The 21,988-nt window shown below is 53.3% G+C and overlaps 1 protein-coding gene across 4 annotated transcripts in view; it reads left to right on the top strand.

Annotated features, from left to right (window-relative positions):
• Positions 1-21,988, top strand: part of ERI3 (ERI1 exoribonuclease family member 3) — a 134,788-nt gene that overhangs the window by 75,822 nt on the left and 36,978 nt on the right. For all 4 annotated transcript variants that reach the window (XM_080348587.1, XM_080348589.1, XM_080348590.1 and 1 more), the window contains one exon: positions 21,355-21,454. In XM_080348587.1, coding sequence (XP_080204713.1) covers positions 21,355-21,454 — 100 coding nt within the window. The remainder of the gene's footprint in view (positions 1-21,354; positions 21,455-21,988) is intronic.

Below are 21,988 nucleotides of genomic sequence, written 5' to 3'. Positions count from 1 at the left end.
CCCTCCACATGGGGCCCCACGTCTGCTCTGCTGCTGTCCTGGTTTTGGTCTTCATCCCCATCTCAAGCTCAACGCCTGATCCTGGCTTCGGGGGCAGCCCTTGCTGTGCCAGCCCGAGGGAGCTGCTGCTCTGGCAGCAAGTCTGGGGCTTGCTGAGCTGCTGGGGCACCCTGGAGCACACACTGGCCGAGATCCCCGTGCCCCTCTGAGAAGCTGGTGCAAGTAAAGGAGAGAGCCAGTGCGTGCTGGAGGCTTTGCCGCTGCAGGAATCTGGGGAGGAACAGGACGAGAAACCAACAAACTCATTTTCAGCGCTGACCTGAGCAGAGGCTGGAAGTGAAAAGATTTCCAGCAAACCTGGGCTGGTCAGGGTTGCTAACGAGCCTTTCCTTTGAGCAATGTTTTACATTCTTTAAAGATCGCAGGGAGCTCTTGGGGAGAATCTGCTAAAGTAAATGGCAGAGTCAAGTGTGCCGGCTCCTTTCTTTCCCTTTTCTGTTCCCTTTTTTTTTCCTTTCCCCTTTCTTGGTTCTCTTTATTATGTGGAGTTGCTCTGGCTCTTTCTCTCACTTCTGTTTCTCCTTTTGTTCTCTCTTTGTCTATTTATCACACTGTGAAGGTTGAAAGAGATGTTATTAATCTGGGAGAATGAAGGCAGGATTAGTGGTATGAATCGGATTTTGAGAGCTGTAATGATAGAAAGACTCGCTCTGCTGGCGGGCTGCGTGAGTTTGATAAATGGGGAGCACTCCAAACTGACTGGCGCCTTCCTCCGCACTGCTCGCTCTGCCCGCTGGGGCGTGCCATGCTCTCAGATCTGCCAGCCATCCCACACCGCTCCTACCTGAACCAGAGCAAAAAGCCAAGGGTAAATCAGAGACAAATATCTCCCATCGCACTTAAAGAGATCATTTCTTTCAACATCTTTTTCAAACAGAGTCCTGTCAAGTTCTTGGACAGCCTCGTGTGGAGGTAGGATCCTTCCTCGGAGCCGCGGCCGTGCGTTATTGTCTCCTGCTGTGGCTTTGCGGGGAGTTAGTGTGGCTGTGGCAGGGATCCCGTCCTGGAAGGCACAAGGAAGCAGGATCATCTCTGTAGGGCTGCACCCTGCTGCGTTTGCCTCCTGAGGATTGCACCAGGCTCCAAAGCCCCCTGGGGCTGGAACAAGGCAGGGGGTGTTTTGCTGAAAGTCGCTTTAGGGTCTTTACCCTGAAATCTCCTGCCCTTGCTTAACATGAGTCAGGTCCCCTGTTATCCAGCTTGAAGGGGCAAGGCAGGCTCTAGGGACAGCCAGGCAGAGCAACAGACTCCAGCTATGGGGCAGAGCAGGGCTATCTGGACCAGCACCTATAGCAAGTAGGGTCCCTTCCTGGGGTCGCCCCACTTCACGCTTGCCCACTTGAACCCTTCCTCATCCTTTGGGTGTGTGGTGGTTCATACCGCACCCTACAGAGCCAGGAAAGCTGGAATCAAACCTGTAGTTGTAGCACTTTGGAGCTGGTTCATGAGCTGCCTGCCCTGTTGCTGTGGTGCCACTGGGCTTTCATACATGGAGGCTGTGCCCTTGTCCCGCGGCCCTCATGGTGGTGCTTCCCCCAGCCCGTGCTGTGGCTTCTGCTGTGGACATTTTGGGCTTGCTGCTTGTTACTGTGGCTGGGTTTGGATCTTGTGGTCCAGCCTGGGAACATGCATTTGCTGAAGTGAGGTGTGTTTCTTGAAGGCCATGTGCAACGTGTTGGGAAGGTTTGTGTGCTTCAGTGCTCCTCACCCAGGGGCTGTGGCCATGGACTTGGTCCTGCAGCCCATCCAGGGAGCACTGGGTGTCTGGGCCACCTGCTGCGACAAGGTTTGTGTCTCATCCGCATTGAGCAGGGGATTGTTGCTCCGCACAGGAGGGAGAACAGCAGTGTCCAGGAGGGACCCTGCTTCAATGGGGGAGTCAGACCACGGGCAGCCCAGAGTTGTCAATGTCCCTTTAACTACAAGGTAATGGACTCCCCCACGCTCGGGCTGAGCTCTCCTCCTGCCTTTGCAGGAACGGTAATGATTGTCAAGGTAGAGCTAATGAGACGTGCACATCTTTAAAGGATCATGGCTTCTGAGACAAAATTAAAAGAAAAAAAAAAGAAGGAAGAGATGGGGGAAGGAGGGAAAGTCCAGCTGCGCTGTCTTGGCCAACGAGGTGTCCGTCTGTCCGTTCTGCCTGCCCCTCAGCAGGATCACCCCGAAATGACTAGCAGAGTCTGCTTGCTGCTACAACTCCCGTTTGGCCCTGGGAGCCTCCTTGTCTCCCCGAGGCCTCCCCATGCCCATCTGCAGGCTGTGGTCCCAGGCGGGGAGCAGGGCAGTGCGGGTAGGGGAGAGCATGTCAGGGAGCACCGATGCTGGGCAGGAGCAGGAGGGCAGGCAGCACAGCCATGCTGTGCCACCGCTCCGGGGACAGTGGAGCAGGAGGAGGGCATGTAGGGAGATGAAGGACACAGGAATGTCACAGTATCACAGTATGTTTGGGATTGGAAGGGACCTCAAGAGATCATCTAGTCCAATCCCCCTGCTGGAGCAGGAACGCCTGGGTGAGGTCGCACAGGAACATGTCCAGGCGGGTTGGAATGTCTGCAGAGAAGGAGACTCCACAACCCCCTGGGCAGCCTGGGCCAGGCTCTACCACCCTTACTGAGAAGAAGTTCCTTCTCAAATTTAAGTGGAACCTCTTGTGTTCCAGCTTGATCCCATTACCCCTTGTCCTATCATTGTTTGCCACCGAGAAGAGCCTGGCTCCATCCTCGTGGCACTCACCCTTTATATATCTGTAAACATTAGTAAGGTCACCCCTCAGTCTCCTCTTCTCCAAACTAAAGAGACCCAGCTCCCTCAGCCTTTCCTCATAAGGGAGATGCTCCACTCCCTTAATCATCTTTGTTACCCTGTCCAGGTTGGTTGAAGATACGAGGGTGATGGTGCCATCAATCCTGGCAGGCTCATCTCTCTCTCCATCCCTTGCTCCCAGGTCTGGGATGCTGCACTTAGCACTTTCAAGCATACATAAAGGTGCTGTCTTGATGCCAGGGAGTTATTGATCGCCCCGAATGCCTGTCCCGCTGCGGGAGGGAGGAGGTGGCTCCCCTTTGGTGGTGGGAAATGCCCATGGGCACTCCTGGCACAGGAGAGGCTGTGTGGACCAGACTGAGCCAGGATCTGGCCCATTGCAAAGAGCTGTTGGGGGAGCTGGGACGGTGTGTGCGGACTGCGGTGTGACTGCCCGCACACACATCTCCTCCCGTTCTCACTATTTCAACTTCACAGGTTGAACTGGTTCAGAGCAGCCAAACTAAATGAAGAGAGAAATGATCAGTCAAATATTTCTTAAATCCTGTCTTTAAGAGCTAAGTGCTTGGCTGGAACTTTAAGGCAAGGTAATGAGGCTCTCTTCAGATCAGCTTGTGATGTGGAAACTGCTAGATTGACCAGGCTGAAGAAAGAAAGCTCTGTCACAGCCGGGGACGCAGCGGCACAGGACTCCCCACGCCCCAGCACTCTGCACCAGCCGCTGCTGCCCACAGCTCCTGGCCCCTGCGCCGGCTTCGTCCTCATCCCGTGAGGAATCAAATACAGCTGGGAGCTGGGGAGAGCAGCCTGCTTGCACAAAAGAGACTCCCTTCCACATAGGTAGGTGTATATGTCAGTGCGTTGGAGTCCATCCCCAGTTTGCTCCAGGCATACGGGTGAGAGCGTGGAGCAGAGGCAGCAGCCCAGAGGACTCTTGTCCCTCCAAAGGATTCCCACTGGTTTTCAGTTTTAACCTGACAGATTGGTTTTGCTGCAAAAATCAGAGTGACTTCAAGCCTCACAGCGTCTCCATGAGGTGGGTTGCTCCCTTAGCTCCATCTCTAGCTGCTGCAAGGGGAGAAGCAAAAGAATGTCATTCTTCCAGCAGCCTGCTAAGGATGTGTTGTTAGGTTTGGTCCTTTCTTCTCCAGACACCATCCTTCCCTCTGCAGTGGGGCTTTTCTGGGGCTTTCCAGAGCAGAGGGGTTGGTTTTCTGTAGGAAAGGTGGCAGTGCAGGAGCAGCAGAGGAGAAGGGAACAGTGCTGGGCAAGATGGGATGTAGCAAGTGTCTATTCCCAGCTCCAAAATACTCCTCCTTTAGGCTGGGACTGGGAAAGAACCTGTTCTTACCCAGCTGTTCTGCACAACACTGCTTGTTCAAAACCTCCATGCCCTTGTTACTTGTTGTGCCCTGGCAGCACCTCACTATCCTGCTCTCCTCTGGGCCTCTCCTGGGCAGAAGCTGGGGACCCTCAGAGCTTTATGCTTTGTTTCCAGGTTTTTAGGCCTTCTGTTGTTAATTATTGAGATGTAATAATGTGATTAGTGCACTATTAAAAAAATCGCTGATATGATTACCATGGATTTAATATCACATGATATATCATTACATTGTTACACGGTGACAGATGTAATTGAAATACACTTATTGGAGCCTGGGGTCGTGTTTCATTCAATCACAGCAGCACCTCTGGGAGACAGAGCAGAAATGGCTAGAAAAAAGAAAAAAAGGCATCAGAATTGTAAATTGTAACAAAAACAAAGAAACTTGCAGCGTGTTTAAGTCTGAGCCAACTGCTGCTTTGACTTTTTATCCGTAGGAATTCAGAAAGGTGTAAATGGGGGGTGCTGCCGTGTGGATCATCTGGAGGAGACAGCTCAGCCAAGCTGAAACTGTCTGCTCGGGGGACGAGCAGGAGGACTTGTGTTATGGACCGGTACCCAGGAGGCTTCCAGCCATCTTGCACAACATGCGCCTGGGCACTATGGACACTATACTACTGACCTGCCAGCCCCTCTTGGCCTCCTTTTAAAAGGCAGGTGGACCCAAGATGTTCCTGTTGTGCTGTGGGAACACTAGCCAGCTGCTCCCACCTGATTTTTGGAATCAGGACTCGCTCCACTGCCTGTGTTTGGCCGTGCCCCAGCAGGCAGGGCAGCAGCAATGAGCTTGCCTGCACTGTGACCCGGGTCATGTTCCCTTCCATGTCAGTGAGAAGAGGGGACATCTGTGTCTGCCAGGTTATCCTGTGGAGGATCCACACGTGGGCTCTGGGCAGCTGGGGCAGGAGAGGAGCAGCGCTCGTGTACCCTCTGCAGAGGCTGACAGCTGAACCAAGCCCGGCCAGGAGAGGGACTCTGCTGTCTCTGCCTGGGGCAAGGCTTGAGCTACCAAAATGTGCCAGCAAGGGAAGCACAAAGTCCCCAGCTGCTGCTGGCATAAACCTCCTCCTGGTCTTTCCCCTTGTGGTGGTGAAGAAGCTGGTGGTGGACAGAGAGAACTCCTTTTTGTCCATCTCTTCCCCTTCCAGGGAAACTGCCACCCACCCTCCCATGTCCCCCCAAAGCAAGTAATAGTTTGGAGTGTTGTCTTGGGTGGGATGGGGCTGTGGCAAGACCTCAGAGATACAGCATGATGTGCTTAATGTGCATTGATTGCTCTGATGGTCATCAGGTGCTAAGGCTCCTCCTGTAAAGAGGATCAGCAAGGGGATGTGGCCTCCCAGAACTGTGATTAGGACTTGGGTACACCTGTCCCCAACCCTACTGCAGACCTCCAGGGTTATTTTATCTCTGTGGAACGGTGTGTAGGTGACTTTGAAACTGAAGCTGCTGTGTTTAATCTCAACCTCATCCAAAACAAAGGAAGAAGGAAGAATTTGTGGATGGAACGAAGGCAACTTTTCCAGCCAAGAGGGGAATGGCAGCGTGGTGAGCTGTAGACATCTGGATGTTTGCATAATGACGCGCCAGCATCTGGCCCTGTGTTATTCACTTGGTGTTCACGCGTTCGGCATGGCATCGCCACCCACTTCTGCACATCTGTCCCCGGAGCTGGGTTACAAACCTGGCTGAGGGCTCATTCTGTGTCAGCATTTCCATTCCATGTCCTCCCTCCTAGAAGTGCTCCCACCCCCCTTCTGTGGAGCCGGCATTCCCTTTACAAACTCTTGTTTTGCTGGGAGCTGTAGAAATTCATTTGCAGCTGGTGTGGGAGCGCTCTGGCTGGGAAGGCTCTGGCGAGCATCTTTCTTTCGAGGTTAAAAACATAATTTCAGTCTGACCTCTGAGTTTCAGAGCTTTTGTTGGTTTTCTCCACCCCCAGATGGTTTTTGTGTGTGATTTTAAAATAGCCTTCTTCTCTTGGTTGAAGCTAGCTGATGCGTCCGCTTTCTCATTTGAGGATTGTTGTGTTTTATTAATGCTGTTATTATTCCATTACTGTCATTGTGCTCTTTTATAGCAAATAGCTTAATTTAGTTGAGATACACAGATGCTGAGAGTTTAAGTGAAATCTTCAGCACTTGGTATGCTGGGCACTGAGCAGATATTCCCCAAGCACTTTGGTATAAACCTTTCACTTAAAAACAAATTGGCAGCTGGGGGAATGCTGGGTGGCAGGAGTTTGGGAGAGGGGAGAAGGGGTGGGGGGGACCCTGTTTAGCACCCTAGGGGGTACCGCATAGTCAGATGTGACTGTAGGTGCTCAGGAATAAAGCTCCCACTGAGGGTTTTGCCCCCAGGATGGGCTGTGGTGGGACTTTATTCCCTACAGATGCTGTGGGATGGGGGGAATTACACCATCAGCATTGCTGGGTTGCTTTGGGTTGGGTTTTTTAGTGGTGGGAGGGCAGAGCGTGCTGCATTTTCTGCAGCTGAAGCTGTGTGGCTCCTGAGAGGTAGGGACTGATCATGGTGTCAGCCCAAAGCAGAAGGCACAGTGCCATTGAAACCAACTGAATCTGGGTGAAGGACAACGTGGCTGATGGAAAGCCGGACTGTGCTGTCAGGAATTCCCGGTGTAGAGGAGAGGGGTTTAGAAATAGCGCTGGTGACAAGACTTAGGGGCCAAGGGTGCTGTTGTTAGAAATGACTTGAGTGCTCAAGCCTCTTGGGAAGTTGGTGCAATCCAGGCTCTGAAGTACCTTAGCTACTTTTGAAATTTTACCTCTTATTGTTGACAGATGTTCATCTGAAATGGATGTTTCTTGCTCGGTGCCTCTGGGCATTCATTAATACTAGTGATAACAATTCCACGTTGTCTCCTACACCTCTTTCCCTGCCTCCATCCCTTAAAAATTACAAAGATAAAGCTAAAACACTGTTAGTGTCATGTTATTTCTGCACTTAACTCTTACTGCCTTGGCAAAACCGGCTGATCTTGGTGCCAAAATTACCTTCTGTGGGGCAGGGAAGGCCAAGAAGAGAGTGAAGTAAACCAGAGCAAGCGGGTGCCATGCAGGTTGATGTGGCGGTGTTGGCTCAAGTGAAGGTGTCCTCTCCACCTGGCCATGGTGAGGAGATGCCATGTCCCTGCTGGACGGTGCTTCAGGGCCCTGTGCCATCCTCCTCTCCCTCCCCTGGTCTTCCTGGGGAGGGCTTTTCTCCTCTCTCTAGCCCCTTGGGGCAGCCTCTTTGGGGTGCAGCTGGCAAAGACTTCCTTTCCCCCCTTTTCCCATGGCCGAGCGAGGGAGCAGCTCCCCGTGGTGCAGGACGGGTCCAGGAGGAGCAGCACACTGGCCCACACTGCCCGTCCCCACTGTGCACTCGTAATAGCTTGGGGGTCCATGGGAAGTTGTTGGGATCATTTTATCTCCCTGCTTTGAGGAAGCTTTGTGGCTTTATCTGGCTTTCAAGGCGACTGGGGTAGCTAACAACATGCACGGAGCATCCTCTGTGGAGGAAGCCCGGCGCCCGATTTTGCTAGAGGTCTGCTTTACCACTTATGAGAAACGAGTTAACCTCCCTTTGATCTCGGTTCACGGCTAACCCTTTAACAAAGTCCGGGATGTGCAAGGAAATCAATACTCAAGGCATTGAATTTAACACCAGCCATCAACTCAAGCGTAACACACACGCTGACTGACTCCCATTACAAGGAGCGGGCGGGTTTGAAGCCGGTTTCCCAGCTCTCTGGGGTGGCAGCGGGGAGGGCAGGCACGCTCGCTCAGCTCGCTGTCACTCGGCGGGGGAGTGAGAGGGACCTGGTGCGCTCTGCCATGTCCTCCCGATCAGCTCTGCGTCCTGGTGCTCCTTGTCTCTCTCCTTATGCCTCTGATTTGCAACCCCAGCAGCTGTTCCCCAGCACAGGAGCAGAGAGCTCGGATGCGGTGCGCGGTTGCTGAACGCCTGTTTGTGCGCAGACATAATTGTTCTTTGGCGGTGAGGAGCTGCGGTGGGACTCAAAGCAGGGCAGGTGTTGCTCAGCCAGACAAAAAAAGGTACTGCAAGTTAAAAATCTGAAAAATAAAATGCTGCAGGCAGGAAAGGTTGAGTGTCTGGTCAACGAGGCGGTCCTGTTGTTTCTCCAGCTTCAGTCCTCCCCATGGAGATCTAATTAGATGAATGGAGAGCTCATTGGGACGCGTTGCTCCACACCAGCCGCTCGCTCTGTGCTGGCGCGTTGGCAGGAGGTGGCAGCGGGGCTGCCTGGTGCAGCTCTGTGGCCAGAAAAGCCAGGCAGTCCAGGGCCAAGCACTTTCTACGCAGCCCATGAAGCTCCTTGTCACATCTCAGCCCTGTGCTGCAGACCAGCTCCCCACAGGGGGACTTTTCTTCTCACTTGCTTTTCTTGTTTCCATCAGCTGTAGCCAGAGCTGGGACAGTGATGGCTCCTTCTACAGGGAGTGGGGCCCAAAGGCACCTGTCTAGCCGGGTGTCACAGCCCTCCCCAGCGCCTTGCTACAGGCAGAACTGCAGGCACAGCTAAAAGCGATAGCCAGAGTGTCCCAGCTTGCCCGATAAGGAGATCCTGGCTGAGAGGGTGGTCGCTGCCTGTGTCCTTGCAGGACCCAGCCTGGCTGGTGGTCAGTAAGCCTGGTGGCACCAAAGAGCCGTGGAGGTACCTTTCACTGCCCTGGGAGACATGAGTTGAGGTCCTTAATTTTCTGTCATCCATGTCATGATCTCCTGTGACCGTAACACAGTGCTGGTCCCCTCTTCCCATTCCAGGTAGCCAGTTCTGCACCCAGCTCCTGCCTGGCCATAGCTGCTGCAGTTTGTGCCCTCACACCTTCTTTAATGACCTCTCCTCAGGACCTTCCCATGTCCTCCTCTCAGGTCCCCTTATTCTCTGCTTTCCTGACCTCTCTCCAAATCAATTCTTTCATGACGTGCTGCCTGGCCCCTCGGACCATCTCCTTCTGTTTGCTCTTCCATTGAAATTAGGGAGCCTGAGTTTAGCTGCCTGCTCCCTGGCACGCTGCGCTGGCTGGCACACGTGCATCGCCTGCTTGCCTGGTGTTTGCATCCATCAGAGCTCTTAGAGCTTTAACCTCCTCAGTCTTAACCCTGACCTGAGTCAACAATCATGAGGCAGATCTGCTGCTTAGATGATCCAGTGTAAACTCTCCCTTTGATTAGACAGGTATCATCCCCAGGCACCGGCGCAGCAGCTCCTTGTTAACTTTCCTCGGTGTTCCCTCACTGCAGCCATGAGAGCCTCCGATGCGGGCAAGGGACATGGCTGCTGCCCTCCTAATCTTTATTGATCTTTTCCCTGATGCCTCGTACATTGTATTCTCTTGCCTTTCTCTTGCTCTTCCAGCTGCCTCTCCACTGAGCGGCTTTGCATCTTCTGGGAGCGCTGAGAAACCGTTTTATTTGATTCTTGCAGAGCAGTAACACTCAGAGGCCCTCACAGCTCCACTGGGTTGGTGCTGTGCCAAATATGAAATACTGAGTTTTTCTCCTGAGAATCTGCTGTCTGGGAGGAGGAGGTAAGAGAGAGTGGGGCATATGTATCCATGCACCTCTGGTCTGTCCTATATGGGCCAGTTTCTCTGCAACGTGCCGGAGGTGAGTTTTGGAGAAGGTTATGTGGCTGTCCTGGGAAGGCACGGTGGACATGAGAGTGTGGAAGAAGTTGTATGATGTGAGCAGAGATCTATCTGGTAAGACATGCAGGCAAGTGCATAGAAGTGTTGAGACGGTCCTGGAGGATCATTCTTTCGATTTCTTTCCCATCCCTCAGGACCTGGGTTTTAGGAACAGATTGTGAAACCAAGATGTGAAGCTGCTGGTTGCCCAGCACCCCTCCCTTGCTGCCGCCTTGCAAGCTCCTAACCTTGACAATGCCAGGCAGTGAAAACCAGAGGGTCCAATTGCCTTGTCTTGCACTTGCAATGTGAACAGGCATGTGGTCGTACAGCACCTTCCCTACACTTTTCTCTTTATAACCTGTCCGTGGGTCTCTGCCCTCCATGGTCCCATCCTTCCCCTTTCTGGTATGTTTGTACACAGCAGCCAAACTGTCACCAAACTTACCCATTCCAAAAACGTCCAGAGCACCGTGTGCTGAGACCTGCCGTGTGTGGTGCAAAGGAACGGTGTGTCTGCTCTGGACAAATGGCTTTGTTTTGCACTGGAAAAACTGGAGTCAAAATGTCACATCAGTGTTTCACACAGGAATAGATTGCTCCTTTCCAAAGGGCAGCAGCCCTGTCGCTGGGTTTTACTTTGTGCTTCCCAAGCAGAACTGCTCCCACACAGTGAAACAAGACAATATTTTGGCTGTTCCATCCTGGTTTAGGATGAAAGGCAATGTCAGAGCATTGATGTTTTTGGTGGGGTGGATGTGGTTTTCCAGCCAGCTACAGCGAGAGCACGCTCCCTGACAGGAGTGCAGGATGAGTCCCGGGGATTTGCTGCTGCTGCTTCCAGCACGTTTGATCCACCCAGCTCTTTCAAGGTGTGTGGAAATGAGCTACAATCTCATCATTCCTGCAGAGGCTTCTCGGAGGAGATAGCGGAAGGGTCACAGCGCCTCTGGAAATCTCCCTTCAGGCGATGTGCCGTCGCATTTCACAGCAGACAGACAGAATAACCTTTAGGGCATGGTAAGAGGCAGCGTTTTGAACTCCGAGCCCAGAAGCTCGGGAGCTCGTTTCTCTGCCACATCCTCTGTGTCCCTGCTGCTTCCTGCATCCCCCTGAAATACCGTTGTCCTAATCCATCACTTCCTTAGCTGGCATTAAAACAAACCAGCCAGGGAGTTGGTCCTGTGTGTGCCAGCCACGCAGAAACAATCCTCCCCTGCGGAACACACCCTGACCCTCTGCTACAGCCAATTTTGCCTTAATTTTAGCCGCTCCTAGCGTGGCTCCCCTGGCCTCTCTCGCTTTCCCCACCTCGCAGCCTCCATGCAGAGATGCGGTACTTTGGTCCTGAGCTGTTTTTCCCACAGATTTATCGGTGGGCTGGAGCTGGGGCGCGGGGAGCAAAGCGCCGGCTCTCCCTCCTCCCCTCTCTGGAGTAAATAATGGTACTTTTTATTTAGCTATTATTTCCCAGTGGCAGATATCTCCTCGGCTGTCTGTTTAACTATCTTTATCTCATCCTCTTTCTCTGTTTGATATAGTTATAGATAAACAGATAGCTACCTTAGTAAATAACATGTTTTTAAGAAACCGGCGGTATGGTTAACATAGTGTAGCAGCTGTTGATTTGTCTTTCAGTGTTGGCTTTTTTTTTTTACTTAAGGAAATGCTTTAAATAAGGGATACTTCATCTATTAAAAAAAAATACACTTGTAGCAGCTGCTAAGCCCATCCATAAGCCTGCTTTACGTTGTATTTGTGATGGGACTGACAGTGCATGGAGGAGCCTGATTATACACAATTCCATTTTAGCAAGCCCTGCGATGTAATTTCACAGGGCGATCAGTGTTTGAATGTAATAGCAGCCTGTGCTAAGGTGTCAGAATATTAAAGGCGCTAATGGAAAAGCTCCCTGGTACACAAGGGGGACAGCATTACAGGAGACGTCGCAGATGGCTGGGCACTAAACTAATGGGGCAGGATCCAAGAAGGGAAAAAAAACCTAGAGAAGGGAGAGCTCACGGGAGCACGGGCACCTGCTTCCCTCTCACACGGAAATTAAACAGCGAGCGAGGGAGAGGCAAACGTGTGCATGTGTAAAAATAGAAAGCGAGGGGGGAAAATACCCCCTTCGGAAGGGCTTGAAGGTTTTGACAGTGAGCCCAGCGCTGGTTTTGGCTTGGGAAAGGCATGGGGTTAGATTAAAGGGGTGCGTGTTTGGGGCACTGTGGGACGCATCTGAGCATCGCAGCCGTTGTTCGTGGCCCTGGAAAGAGAAGAAGGTGGTGATCAGTGGATACCGTTACCCGTTTGTGGTGTAACACAGCAAAGCCACAGCTCTCTTTGGTGGCTGTTAATCTCCAGCTAAACCCAAGGAGGGGGAGATGCGCCCACCTCGCTGCAACCTCAGTGACTCAGCTCTGCAGCACATCTGCTGGGGCCATCGTGCTGTTTTCTGTCCTCATGTATCCATGGTAGGTCTGATTTTGGGGTGGTGCCAACATTTGCCTGTTTTCCAGCATGGTTAGAGGCATCTTCCTCTTCCCCCTGAACCTCCAGTTTCCACAGGAGCAGCCAAAATTGAACTGGTCCATTCTTGTCTGTGTGGCGAGGCAACCATGGTTGCAGTGAATCATCCGTGAATTATGATTGTGGGTTTTCCTTGGTGTCACACCCAACTGTCCCGCTCTGCCGGCCATGGTGCTGTGCTGGGGAAATCCTGCTTCAGTTGGCCCCGCAGGGCCTGTCCCTGGGGGACAGCACCACAGGACATAAGCCCATCCTTCCCAGGGCTGGAGGGGTAAGTCAGCCACATGTAGGTACTCCCTGGTAGCTGTCTGCCATGTCACCATGTGTCTCTGCCTTTGAGGCGCTAATCAGGAGCAGCTTGTGTTGGGAGGTGATTGCAGACATCACCATAACCCAGCCTGGGTCTTGGTTGCCCCGCGATGCAGCCAAAAATGCCAGGGCACCATAAGAAGGCAGCCCTGTTCAAACAGATGTGACCTGCAGCTGAGGCGAGGGCAGGGCCACTTGTCCCAGACTGGGAAAGGCACTGGGCATGTGTCTTCCAGCCTCTTGTCTTTGCTCCCACCCCTGCAGTGCTCTGCTCGTCTGCCTGACCCCAAACCCAGACCCCCAGTCCTGCCAGCAGCCCCCATCCTAGAGCTGCTTTGTGCAGTTTATGGCTCTGCTTGTCCCCTCTCCCGGGCCAGCACTGCCCTGTGCACGCTCCAGCTCTATTTCCCAGCCCTCCAGGGGCCCAGACCTGTAGCTTTGTTCTGCTTGTGACCAAACCCAGGGCTTGGACCCAGGTCTCCACAGCATTAACCCAGTGTACCGCCAGCCGCAGAGCACACAGCAGTCGAGAACATTTTATCCAGGATAATCCCTAGCCTGGGAGCAAGGCAGAGACTGTTCTTGTTCAAACACAGGGAAATGTGAAGCCTAAACCGCTTGGCACTTTGACACTCCAGAGCCAGACACACTGGCGTGTTCCTATTGCAGCCTAAGCCAGGGCTCATGTGAACTCTCCCCAGTGGCCGGGCCACCTCCCCACTACCCAGCGGGGTCACAGTGTCCAAATGCACCCCGGAGAAGGTCTCTTGGTGGCTGCAGGATCCATCCTGCCCCTCCTGAAGTTAAGAGAAGTTTTGACAGCCCATTTGCACGGCTGTGGCTGGGTGGAGTTATTGCCGGGACGTGGACAGGCTGGGGCTGCTCAGACGTGTCTGGGTGGTAAGAAGGGCCAGGCGTGAGATCACTGCGTGCCTCAGTTTCCCTTTTGCAGTGCTCCTGTGGACAGAGCTCTGATGGCATGGGCTGCATTTTTTAATAAGGAGAAAGCACATACAGTTATGCTGCATCCTCCACATCTTACCTTTCCAAAACCAGACCATTCACATTTTTGTGTGTTTAATTTACTGCTTGTGAGTGTTTTAACAACCAGCTTTACAGATGGGCTGAGTTGGACACCGGCTGGGCTTGCCAAAGGCAGCTCGGCAAAGCCAGCTGGGGCTGGGAAAGGTGGCTTATGTGCCGAGGGCTCCCTGCTCGTCCAGGACATGTGAGAAGGTGGCTTTGTTCTCTGAAGAACCTCCACATGGTATTGCATGAAGAGGGCAGAGCACCAGGCAGGGTCTCAGCACCTTTTTGGTAATGTGGCAGAATTGCATCCAGATCCCATCCTCCCACTTCAGGGTGCTGGCAATGGCAGGAATTTCCAAGGGCAGCACTTCTTTCCACCTGAGTGGGGCCAGACCCATTCGTGGTGTCCCCACATTCGATGTGTCAGCCCCTTTCTTCCCCCAGCAGCTCTTGTGGGATTTGTGCTCCAGAGAGGGAAAGGGCATCGCTCACATCTTCTCCTGCATCCTCCCATGTCCAAATCCCAGCCAAACCACCTCCTGCTTGGTGGCGCTGCTGATTTGCTTGGCAGAGGACAGACACGCTGTACTCTGGTCACCTCCACCCCTTAATTAATAGCACAGATTGTTTAAACCGAGGTTTCGGTGGGTGCCACATTAGGCTGAAGTTTTTGTGCACTTGGTGCCACTCAGGAGTGTTTGGGGAGCTCAGTGCACCGAGAAAAGGTAATTAAAAGTGAACAGTGTTAATGCTGTGTCTGGTCAGTCCGGAGGCCCCTCTTGGCACTGCGTTTGTAGAAATTAAATGCTTCTTATTAGCGGCGCAGCAGAGATCTGTAATATGCGTGGACAGAAAGGCAGGGATGGATGGAGTTGGTGTCAGGGCAGCAATTGCTTATCATGCCTTATCTGGGAATATGAAACTGTATTGCATGACATCCAGAGGCAGGCTGAATAGATATGCCAATTCATCTCAAGCCCGAGCTTTGACAAGCTAGACTGCCCTTGTTGAAAGGCATCAGTCAAACAAGAGCTGCTGGCTGCTTTTCCCTTTCTTAGACTTTCTCTCGCTCCTGCGCTCCCTCTCTCGCTGCCTCCCCTCCCTCCGCCTTTTTTTTTCTAAGCTTTTTCCACACAAAATTGAAAAGCTTTGGAAATAATAATAATAAAAGCCCCCCAAACTAATACCGTTTTAAGTACACCCCCCCCCGTCCCTCCCCAAATGGGATTGATAAGGAACCCCAGTGTATGAAGGCATGTTTAGATAACATTGAGAATATTATGGCAAGTGAGAGAAAGTAGGGGGGAAAAGCTTCCTGCCGCGTCTAAGCCGGGAAAGGCGACGGCACCCTGGCTAATACGAGTGTTTAATATTTGATGTGTTGGGATAAAGCAGGATCACCTTCGAATTGAATTGAGTGTCAGAATGAGAATCTATTACTGAAATTCTTGTGTGATTTGACAGCAAAGCAGACGATGTTATTCTTCACTAGTTACCGCAATCTTCTCCCCTACATCACTTAAATATTTTTTTCTTTGCTTGAGTAAACACACATTATCCCTTTTTTTTCCCCCACTCCTTTCCTTTTCTCTCTTCCTCTTTTATACTTATTTTTTAATTTTTTTTCTTAAATCAAACCTGCCTTTCACGGGGCTGATGGAGTAGATTGTTATTTCTTTATTTGTCCTATTAAATGGAATTCCTGATCGTTTAATCCTGCCTTTGTAAGTGATTTAAAAATACTTGAAAAGCCGTGAATGCGGCAGCACTTCTGACTAAACTGCTTAAAAGGGACACGTTACACCTGGGTTTAGCTCCTGCCTCCCGCCAGCCTGCAGGGTGGCAGGATGCAGCGCCGCTGGTGCTGAGCCGTCCCGGGCTCCGTGTCTCCGTCCTGCTGGACCAGCTTTCCTCCTCCATCCCTCCCTGCAGCTCCAACGCTGCCAGCCAGGGCTTGGCAAGCCGCTTCTTCATTACCTGCCTCTTCTTTAATTGCGTTCAGCCCCGATCCAGCAGCCTTGCTGCTAAATGATTTGGTGGTGAGGTCGAGCCTTGCTTGTCATTAGATTTGCCTTGTGTTGTGCCAGAAAGTCTGCATGGTGAGAAATCCCAGCAAGAAGCATCCACACACCATCCTTGAAGTGGGATTCAGGTGATGTGCAGTTAAAGCAGGATGTCAAGGGACCACGCTGGAGTCCTCGGTGTCCTGGGTGCCATGTGGGGCTGGCCTCAAAGGCACCCACAGCCCCAAAACCTTACAGTGTGGCTGAAAACATTTTAAGCTGTGTTTAAAATTGCTGGTAGGCATGACCTCTTGTTTTTTTACTTCCCATCACACAAAGCAATACAAAACATTGACACCCCATCATGGCAGCAACAGAATGAGGAGCATTAGAGGGAAGTACTTATTTTGGGTGGACGTGGTGCACAGCTGGTATGACAGGAGGAGAAAGATGCCTTTGCTGTCGCAGGAATTTTTCCATTGCAGAAATGCCAGGGGGTTTGGTCCGATGGGCAGATCCCATGCCCAGCCTGAGCCTGGGGGAGAACAGCCGCTTGCCAAAGCCAAGGGCAGGTGGGGAGATCCCTTGGATCTCTTTCTATCTGTTTTAAAACATGTTTTTCTCAGGCATGTTTTTTTAAATTTTTAACGAAAACTTTCAGGAAAAAAACACCATTTGTTTTAATTCCTTAGTACCCACTCTTCAGCATCTTCTCGAACCACTGAGCCCCTTTGCTCCTGGAAGGATTTTTTCCAAAAGGAAGTATTTTCTCCTTGCCTGAAAGTGTCCGTATTAATATTAAAATTACAATTAGCAGGTGAAACATTTAAAACCTCATGATGGGACATGAAAAACGACAGCATTGCCGGGCTGGGCAGGGCAGGAGGAGGCTCTGTGCCGTGGTTTGTGGACACGCGTGTGCTGTTGCAGAGCGCTGAGTCCTGCTTGTGGTGCAGCGCCAGCGGCTTTGGTGGAGGGCAGAGGGGCTGGGGACCAGCCGAGCAGGTCACAGCATCAGGATGTTGGGGAAGGATGGGGCTGGCTCTGTTGTCGTTGTCACCTTGTCCTAGCAGAGCTCCAGCAGCTCGGTGAGGACCAGCCCCATCCCTCCCTGTGCGTGGGGGAGGGATTTGTGGGGCTCCCTGTGGAAGTGAGTGTCCTGGCCTCTGTGCAGGTGCCCTGTTTACATGATGGGGGATGCTAAATCTTGCCTTAATGTGACTGCCAAACACCGTTTTTTGTGAAGTGTGCCGGGCACTTCCCCATAAATAAATGATGAAGCATTATTCAGTCCACTTAGATCAATACATCAGCTTGACAAGTTCTAGTTCTGGGAATTTTCTGACCCCCTGGAACATCTTCTCTGCAGCTGTGCTGCTGATAAACCGCGGTATGTAGCCCAAACGAGCTCCAGGGAGCAGAGCACCAGGACCTGGCTGTGTTGGCGCTGCCAGCTCTCCGGCCCCATTGCCAGACAGGGGCTGGTTTGCGCTGGGATTGCAGCAAGGGCAGATAGGGCAAACTCGGTGCTACTCACGTTCTTGCCCTGCACGCAGCACCATGGCACTGCCCAGCCTCGCTGGTGTGCCCTCCGTATGCTCCTGTCTCAGCCGAGAGGACCATCTTTGAGCCCCAGCGCTCCTAAAAGTGGTCCATGGAGCTCTTGTTTCAAGGCTCTTCACAAACTGAGACAGATGCATCGTGGCCACCAGGAAACTTGTGACCCGGTGCAACAGGAGAATGATCTCAGACTCTTTGCTCTATCATAAAGCCAGCCCCGAACGCTGTAATTCTGCGCACGCAGCATCTCCCTGCCCCAGGCTGCTGGACACTGTCTTATCACCTAGTAGCTCCCCGCTTCTATTTTTTGCATTTTCTGCAGGTTATGTGAAGTACAGGTTACCTAAGGACCAACCCCCCATACTGGCACCTTTAACAAGAGTGTGGATTATCTGTGGTGCTGGCTCTGTGCATGGAAACACAGTATGTTCCCAATCTGCTGCCATTAGCTCACATTTATCACGGGAGTCTCTGCTTACCTTTGATTCGAGATCCCTGCATCAGGGACCCAGGGCAGTATTTGTCTGTGAACTGCTGCGTATGCCTATGGGATTGTATAAGTAAATAAATATAATTAATAATCATCTGACTTCAGAGCAGCATTGGCAGGGAGGTAAATGTAGCCTTCATAGAATTACAAACAAAATCAGGAGAAAAGGGAGACCTTTCTAAGAGCTGGTTTGAATGGAAATAATTGTGTTCAAGCTGCTTCAAAATTATTCTGCAAACTTCGTTTGAGTTTTTTTTTTTTTTTTTAGCAGATCAGAGGCATTGAGTTTGTTTCTAAATCAGAATTTTGACCAAAACCATTCTAAAATAGCTTTTTAAAAAGATGCCTGCGTTTTTTATCAATTAAGAGGCAGATAAAATGCCAGGGGTCCTGGCCCTGCTTTGGTGTCCGACCTAGAAGGGAGCAACCCGGTCCCTGCAACACCGCGACTGAAGCGGAGGGAGGGACAAATCAACATGATTCCTGGCAAAAAGGCTTTTATGGCATTTTTTTAAATCCATCAGCTTGCGAGCAAACCAGGGGCACCTCAGACTTTGTCACGGTTTGCTGTAGGGATAAGCACTGAGGGGGCAGGGATCTGTGCCACTGCCAGTAGCCGTGCGGGGCTGGAGTGATGGAGCAGCCAGCAGAAGAGCGGCTGCCATGGCACCAGTTTGCTGGTGGCTGCGATGGTACCGGTTTGCTGATGGCTGCAATGGCACCGGTTTGCCGGTGGCTGCGATAGCACCGGTTTGCCGGTGGCTGCGATAGCACCGGTTTGCCGGTGGCTGCGATGGCACCGGTTTGCTGGTGGCTGCGATGGCACCAGTTTGCTGATGGCTGCAATGGCACCGGTTTGCCGGCGGCTGCGATGGCACCGGTTTGCTGGTGACTGCGATGGCACCGGTTTGCTGGTGGCTGCGATGGCACCGGTTTGCCGGCGGCTGCGATGGCACCGGTTTGCTGATGGCTGCAATGGCACCGGTTTGCTGGTGGCTGCGTTGGCACCGGTTTCCTGGCAGCTGTGGCGATCCGGGGGCCACGGCCACCCCGGCGGGCTGGGGAGCCCTGCACCGGGGAGCCTCCAGCACTTCTCGCCTCGCTTTAACAGTCAGAAGAAGAACTTTCCTGTTTAAAGATTAAACGTTGTCTTTAAATATTAAACAGCAAAGCTCCTCGCTCTTGATTGCGTGGCTGCTGCCGGCAGGCGGCTCAGAATTGCCAATTTTAATTGAAAAACTTTGTTTTCCAATACAGCCCAGTGATGGCTCCTCCTCCCGTGTGGGCTGCCTGACCTGTCCCCTGCCCTGCCGTCACCTCTGCCTGCATTTCCCGCTGCACGCAGCAAAGTGACGGTCCCTGCCAGCCCCCAAGTGCGAGCGGCCTCGTCTGGGACTGATCAATGCCCCTGGCACTTCCTTCCAAAACCCCAGGAAAAACAATTAAAACCCGATCGATCCAGCAGGCAGCTTTGAATATGCATAAGTGCACACTTGACCTTCAGTGGTCAGGCCAGCTTCCACCCCGGCTGCTTAGCTAGTTTGCTCAGGTATTGCTGCTGTTCTGAATGACCTTGGTTAGGAAAGCAAAACGCGATGTAGAGATGGGCCCAGTGCTGATCCCGGAGCCAGGGCACGCACTGACCGCTGCGGCTGCTGCGGGGCCAGGGGAGGCAGACGGGGTTGGCACTGGTGCCCAGCTGCCAGGAGCTTTCCAGAGCTGCCTCCGAGGCTTTCCCAGGATCCTGCCAGCCTCCCCTGTGCTGCCTCCATTGCTCCTGGCTGGGATCCGAGGGATGTGTCTGGGCTGGGAAGGCAGCCTGTGATGTGGAAGCTCGGAGCCTGCCTTGCTCCGGTGCGGGGACAGCCCTGCTCCCTCTCCATCCTTCGCGTTCTCCCTCAAAGTGTGCGGGGACACCGCTTCCCCAGGGTTGCCCCCCGCTGCCATTGACACCAGGCCTGGATCAGCTGGTGCTGAGCGTGGGGACCTTCCTGTGGTGCACCTGGGCTTGCTCTTTGGGACGGAGCCCAGGAGAGGGAGCCACATGCAGAGCTGCTGCCACCATCCCCCAGAGCAACCCAGCAGGTGGGGGGGGGGGGGGTCCCATCCTGCACCCCAGCTCCCCCCTGCCCCGCAACTGGCCAGCCTGCGTCCCAGCCATGGCCGTAGAGATCCCAGAGCATGTTTGTTGAAGGCAAAGGAAACCTCCCCGTTGTGTACACAAAGTGTAAGTTCAGTGAATTATGCATAGACTTAATTAGGAGTTTTAATTGCTAATCATCTCCCAACAGGATTAGCAATGCTGTCTATTAATTATCTGTGGAGCCCTCTGTTTTGCTAAGGCAGGAGTAACAAAGCAGCATGAATGGTTGCGTAGGGCAGTAATAAATTAACTCCCCGAAGCCCCGTTGCTCCCAGGGGGATGCCGGTGGTGGGGGCCAACCCTGCCCACGCTGGGCAGAGCAGCAGGTAGCAGGGGCAGAGGGACCAGCAGCAGGTCCCGGTGACAGACGGGGGGTGGTGGGGTGGCAGGGGGACCGCTAAGCTCCCCTCGCCCTGTTCAGCCCATTTCCCACTGCAGAGAGCATCTCCCCCAGCGTTTGCAGCCTGCGGAGGGTGTCGGCAGTGCCCTGCCGCGCCGTGGCCGCGGTTAGCGATGATCCCCGCTGCAGGAGGGAGATAGGGACTGCTGGATTGACCTGATCTCATCTGGGGACAATGGCCCTCACGGCAGCAGAGATAGCGCCGGCGTGAGCGACGCTAAGCCCACGCGCCCTTCTTACTGCTCACAATGCGGCGCTGAGCTTAATTCCTCAAGATGAAGAAGATACGTGGCTGTCAGGCTGTAATTACAGCCGTGCGTGTGACACGGGGGCCTGGCTGCTTTCACGTTTGCGTTGTCTGGTGGGTTTTTGTGCTGCTCGGGTTGCCGGCTGCCTCGCTCTTGCTGGGAGCCCCAGCCAGGCTGTGGGGCGGGCAGTGCTGGCTCCCAGTGGGGTTTCTCCCAGTGATGGAGAGCCCTGAGGCAACTGGATGGACAGGAGAGGGAAGGCTAGGAGAACTGTGCTTGTTGGACAGCAAGGGGGCTTCTGGCCAGGCCATCCTGGTCACTAGCACTCCTTTTCAAATTCCCTTGACTTGTGCTGCCAACCCCATCCTTGGTGAAGCAGGAATGGGGGGATGATGTTGGAGCAACCCAGGAACAAGTGGTAGGAACTCGCAGCTCCCAGCTTGCTCCAGCATGGCAAAGGTGGCCTCAGGTGATGCCAATCTGGCATGGTGCCCAGCAAACCTCGTGAGGGTTGTCACCTGTACGAGGCTTGGGGACAGGCTCTTGTCACCTCTTCTCTGAGGAGCATCAGGTGGGACAGACCAGGGTGAGGGTGCTTTGTGCAGGTGACTCCAGAACTGCGATGCCCACGTCCACACTGAACACAGCGAACGCAGACCCACGCTGGCCCCGGGAGCAGCCAGGCCTAGGCGAGCACAGCTGGCGGCGAGGTTCTTCCCCAAAAACGGGTCTGCGCGTGGGCTGTGCAACTGCTCTGACCCTCTGCTTCTCTCTTCCAGGCATACAGCTTTGCCATGGGGAGTTGGCCAAAGAACGGGCTCTTAGACATGAACAAAGGACTGAACCTACAGCACATAGGAAGGCCTCACAGCGGGATAGGTGAGTGATGCCGCCCCGCGCCTTTCCTGCCCCACGGCTGCTGCTCCAGGCTGCTGGGACGTGCCTCAGCTCCGAGAGCTGGTCCAGGCTGGGGAGCCAAGAGCCAGCCAAAGAGCTGTGGGGTCTCTGGCTGGTGGAAGGGACAAAGATGTGTTGGGGCAGGGTGGGGACTTGGGATGAGCTCTCTGTTCTTGGCACATCCCAGTGTGCCAAATACACCTGCCCATCCCTCTGGCTGCAGAACCGCTCCTCCCTTTGGTCGCTCTGGCAGCACTCGGGCTGGGGGTGGACGTGGGCAGCACCAGGGCTTGTGCGGTGCCTGGAGCGCAGGGCAGGGGTCCCTGGGCTGGGTGGGATGTTCTCCCTGTCAGGCCAGGCCTCCAGCTGCTCTGGATGCTGCATTGGCCCTTGGAAAGTAGGCTCTGCCAGGCAGCACAGCCTCGGACAGTGGCTGGAAACACGCTGCAGAGTGAAGATGTGTGGCTCCAGCTGGAGAATTGGATCGTCATCCCCTTTGCTCACGTGTGATGAGTT

Source organism: Nesoenas mayeri, assembly GCF_963082525.1.
Source record: "Nesoenas mayeri genome assembly, chromosome: 8".
Lineage (NCBI taxonomy): Eukaryota > Metazoa > Chordata > Aves > Columbiformes > Columbidae > Nesoenas > Nesoenas mayeri.
The sequence above is the reverse complement of the archived record's forward strand: the minus strand, read 5'-3'. Positions and strand labels throughout refer to the sequence as shown.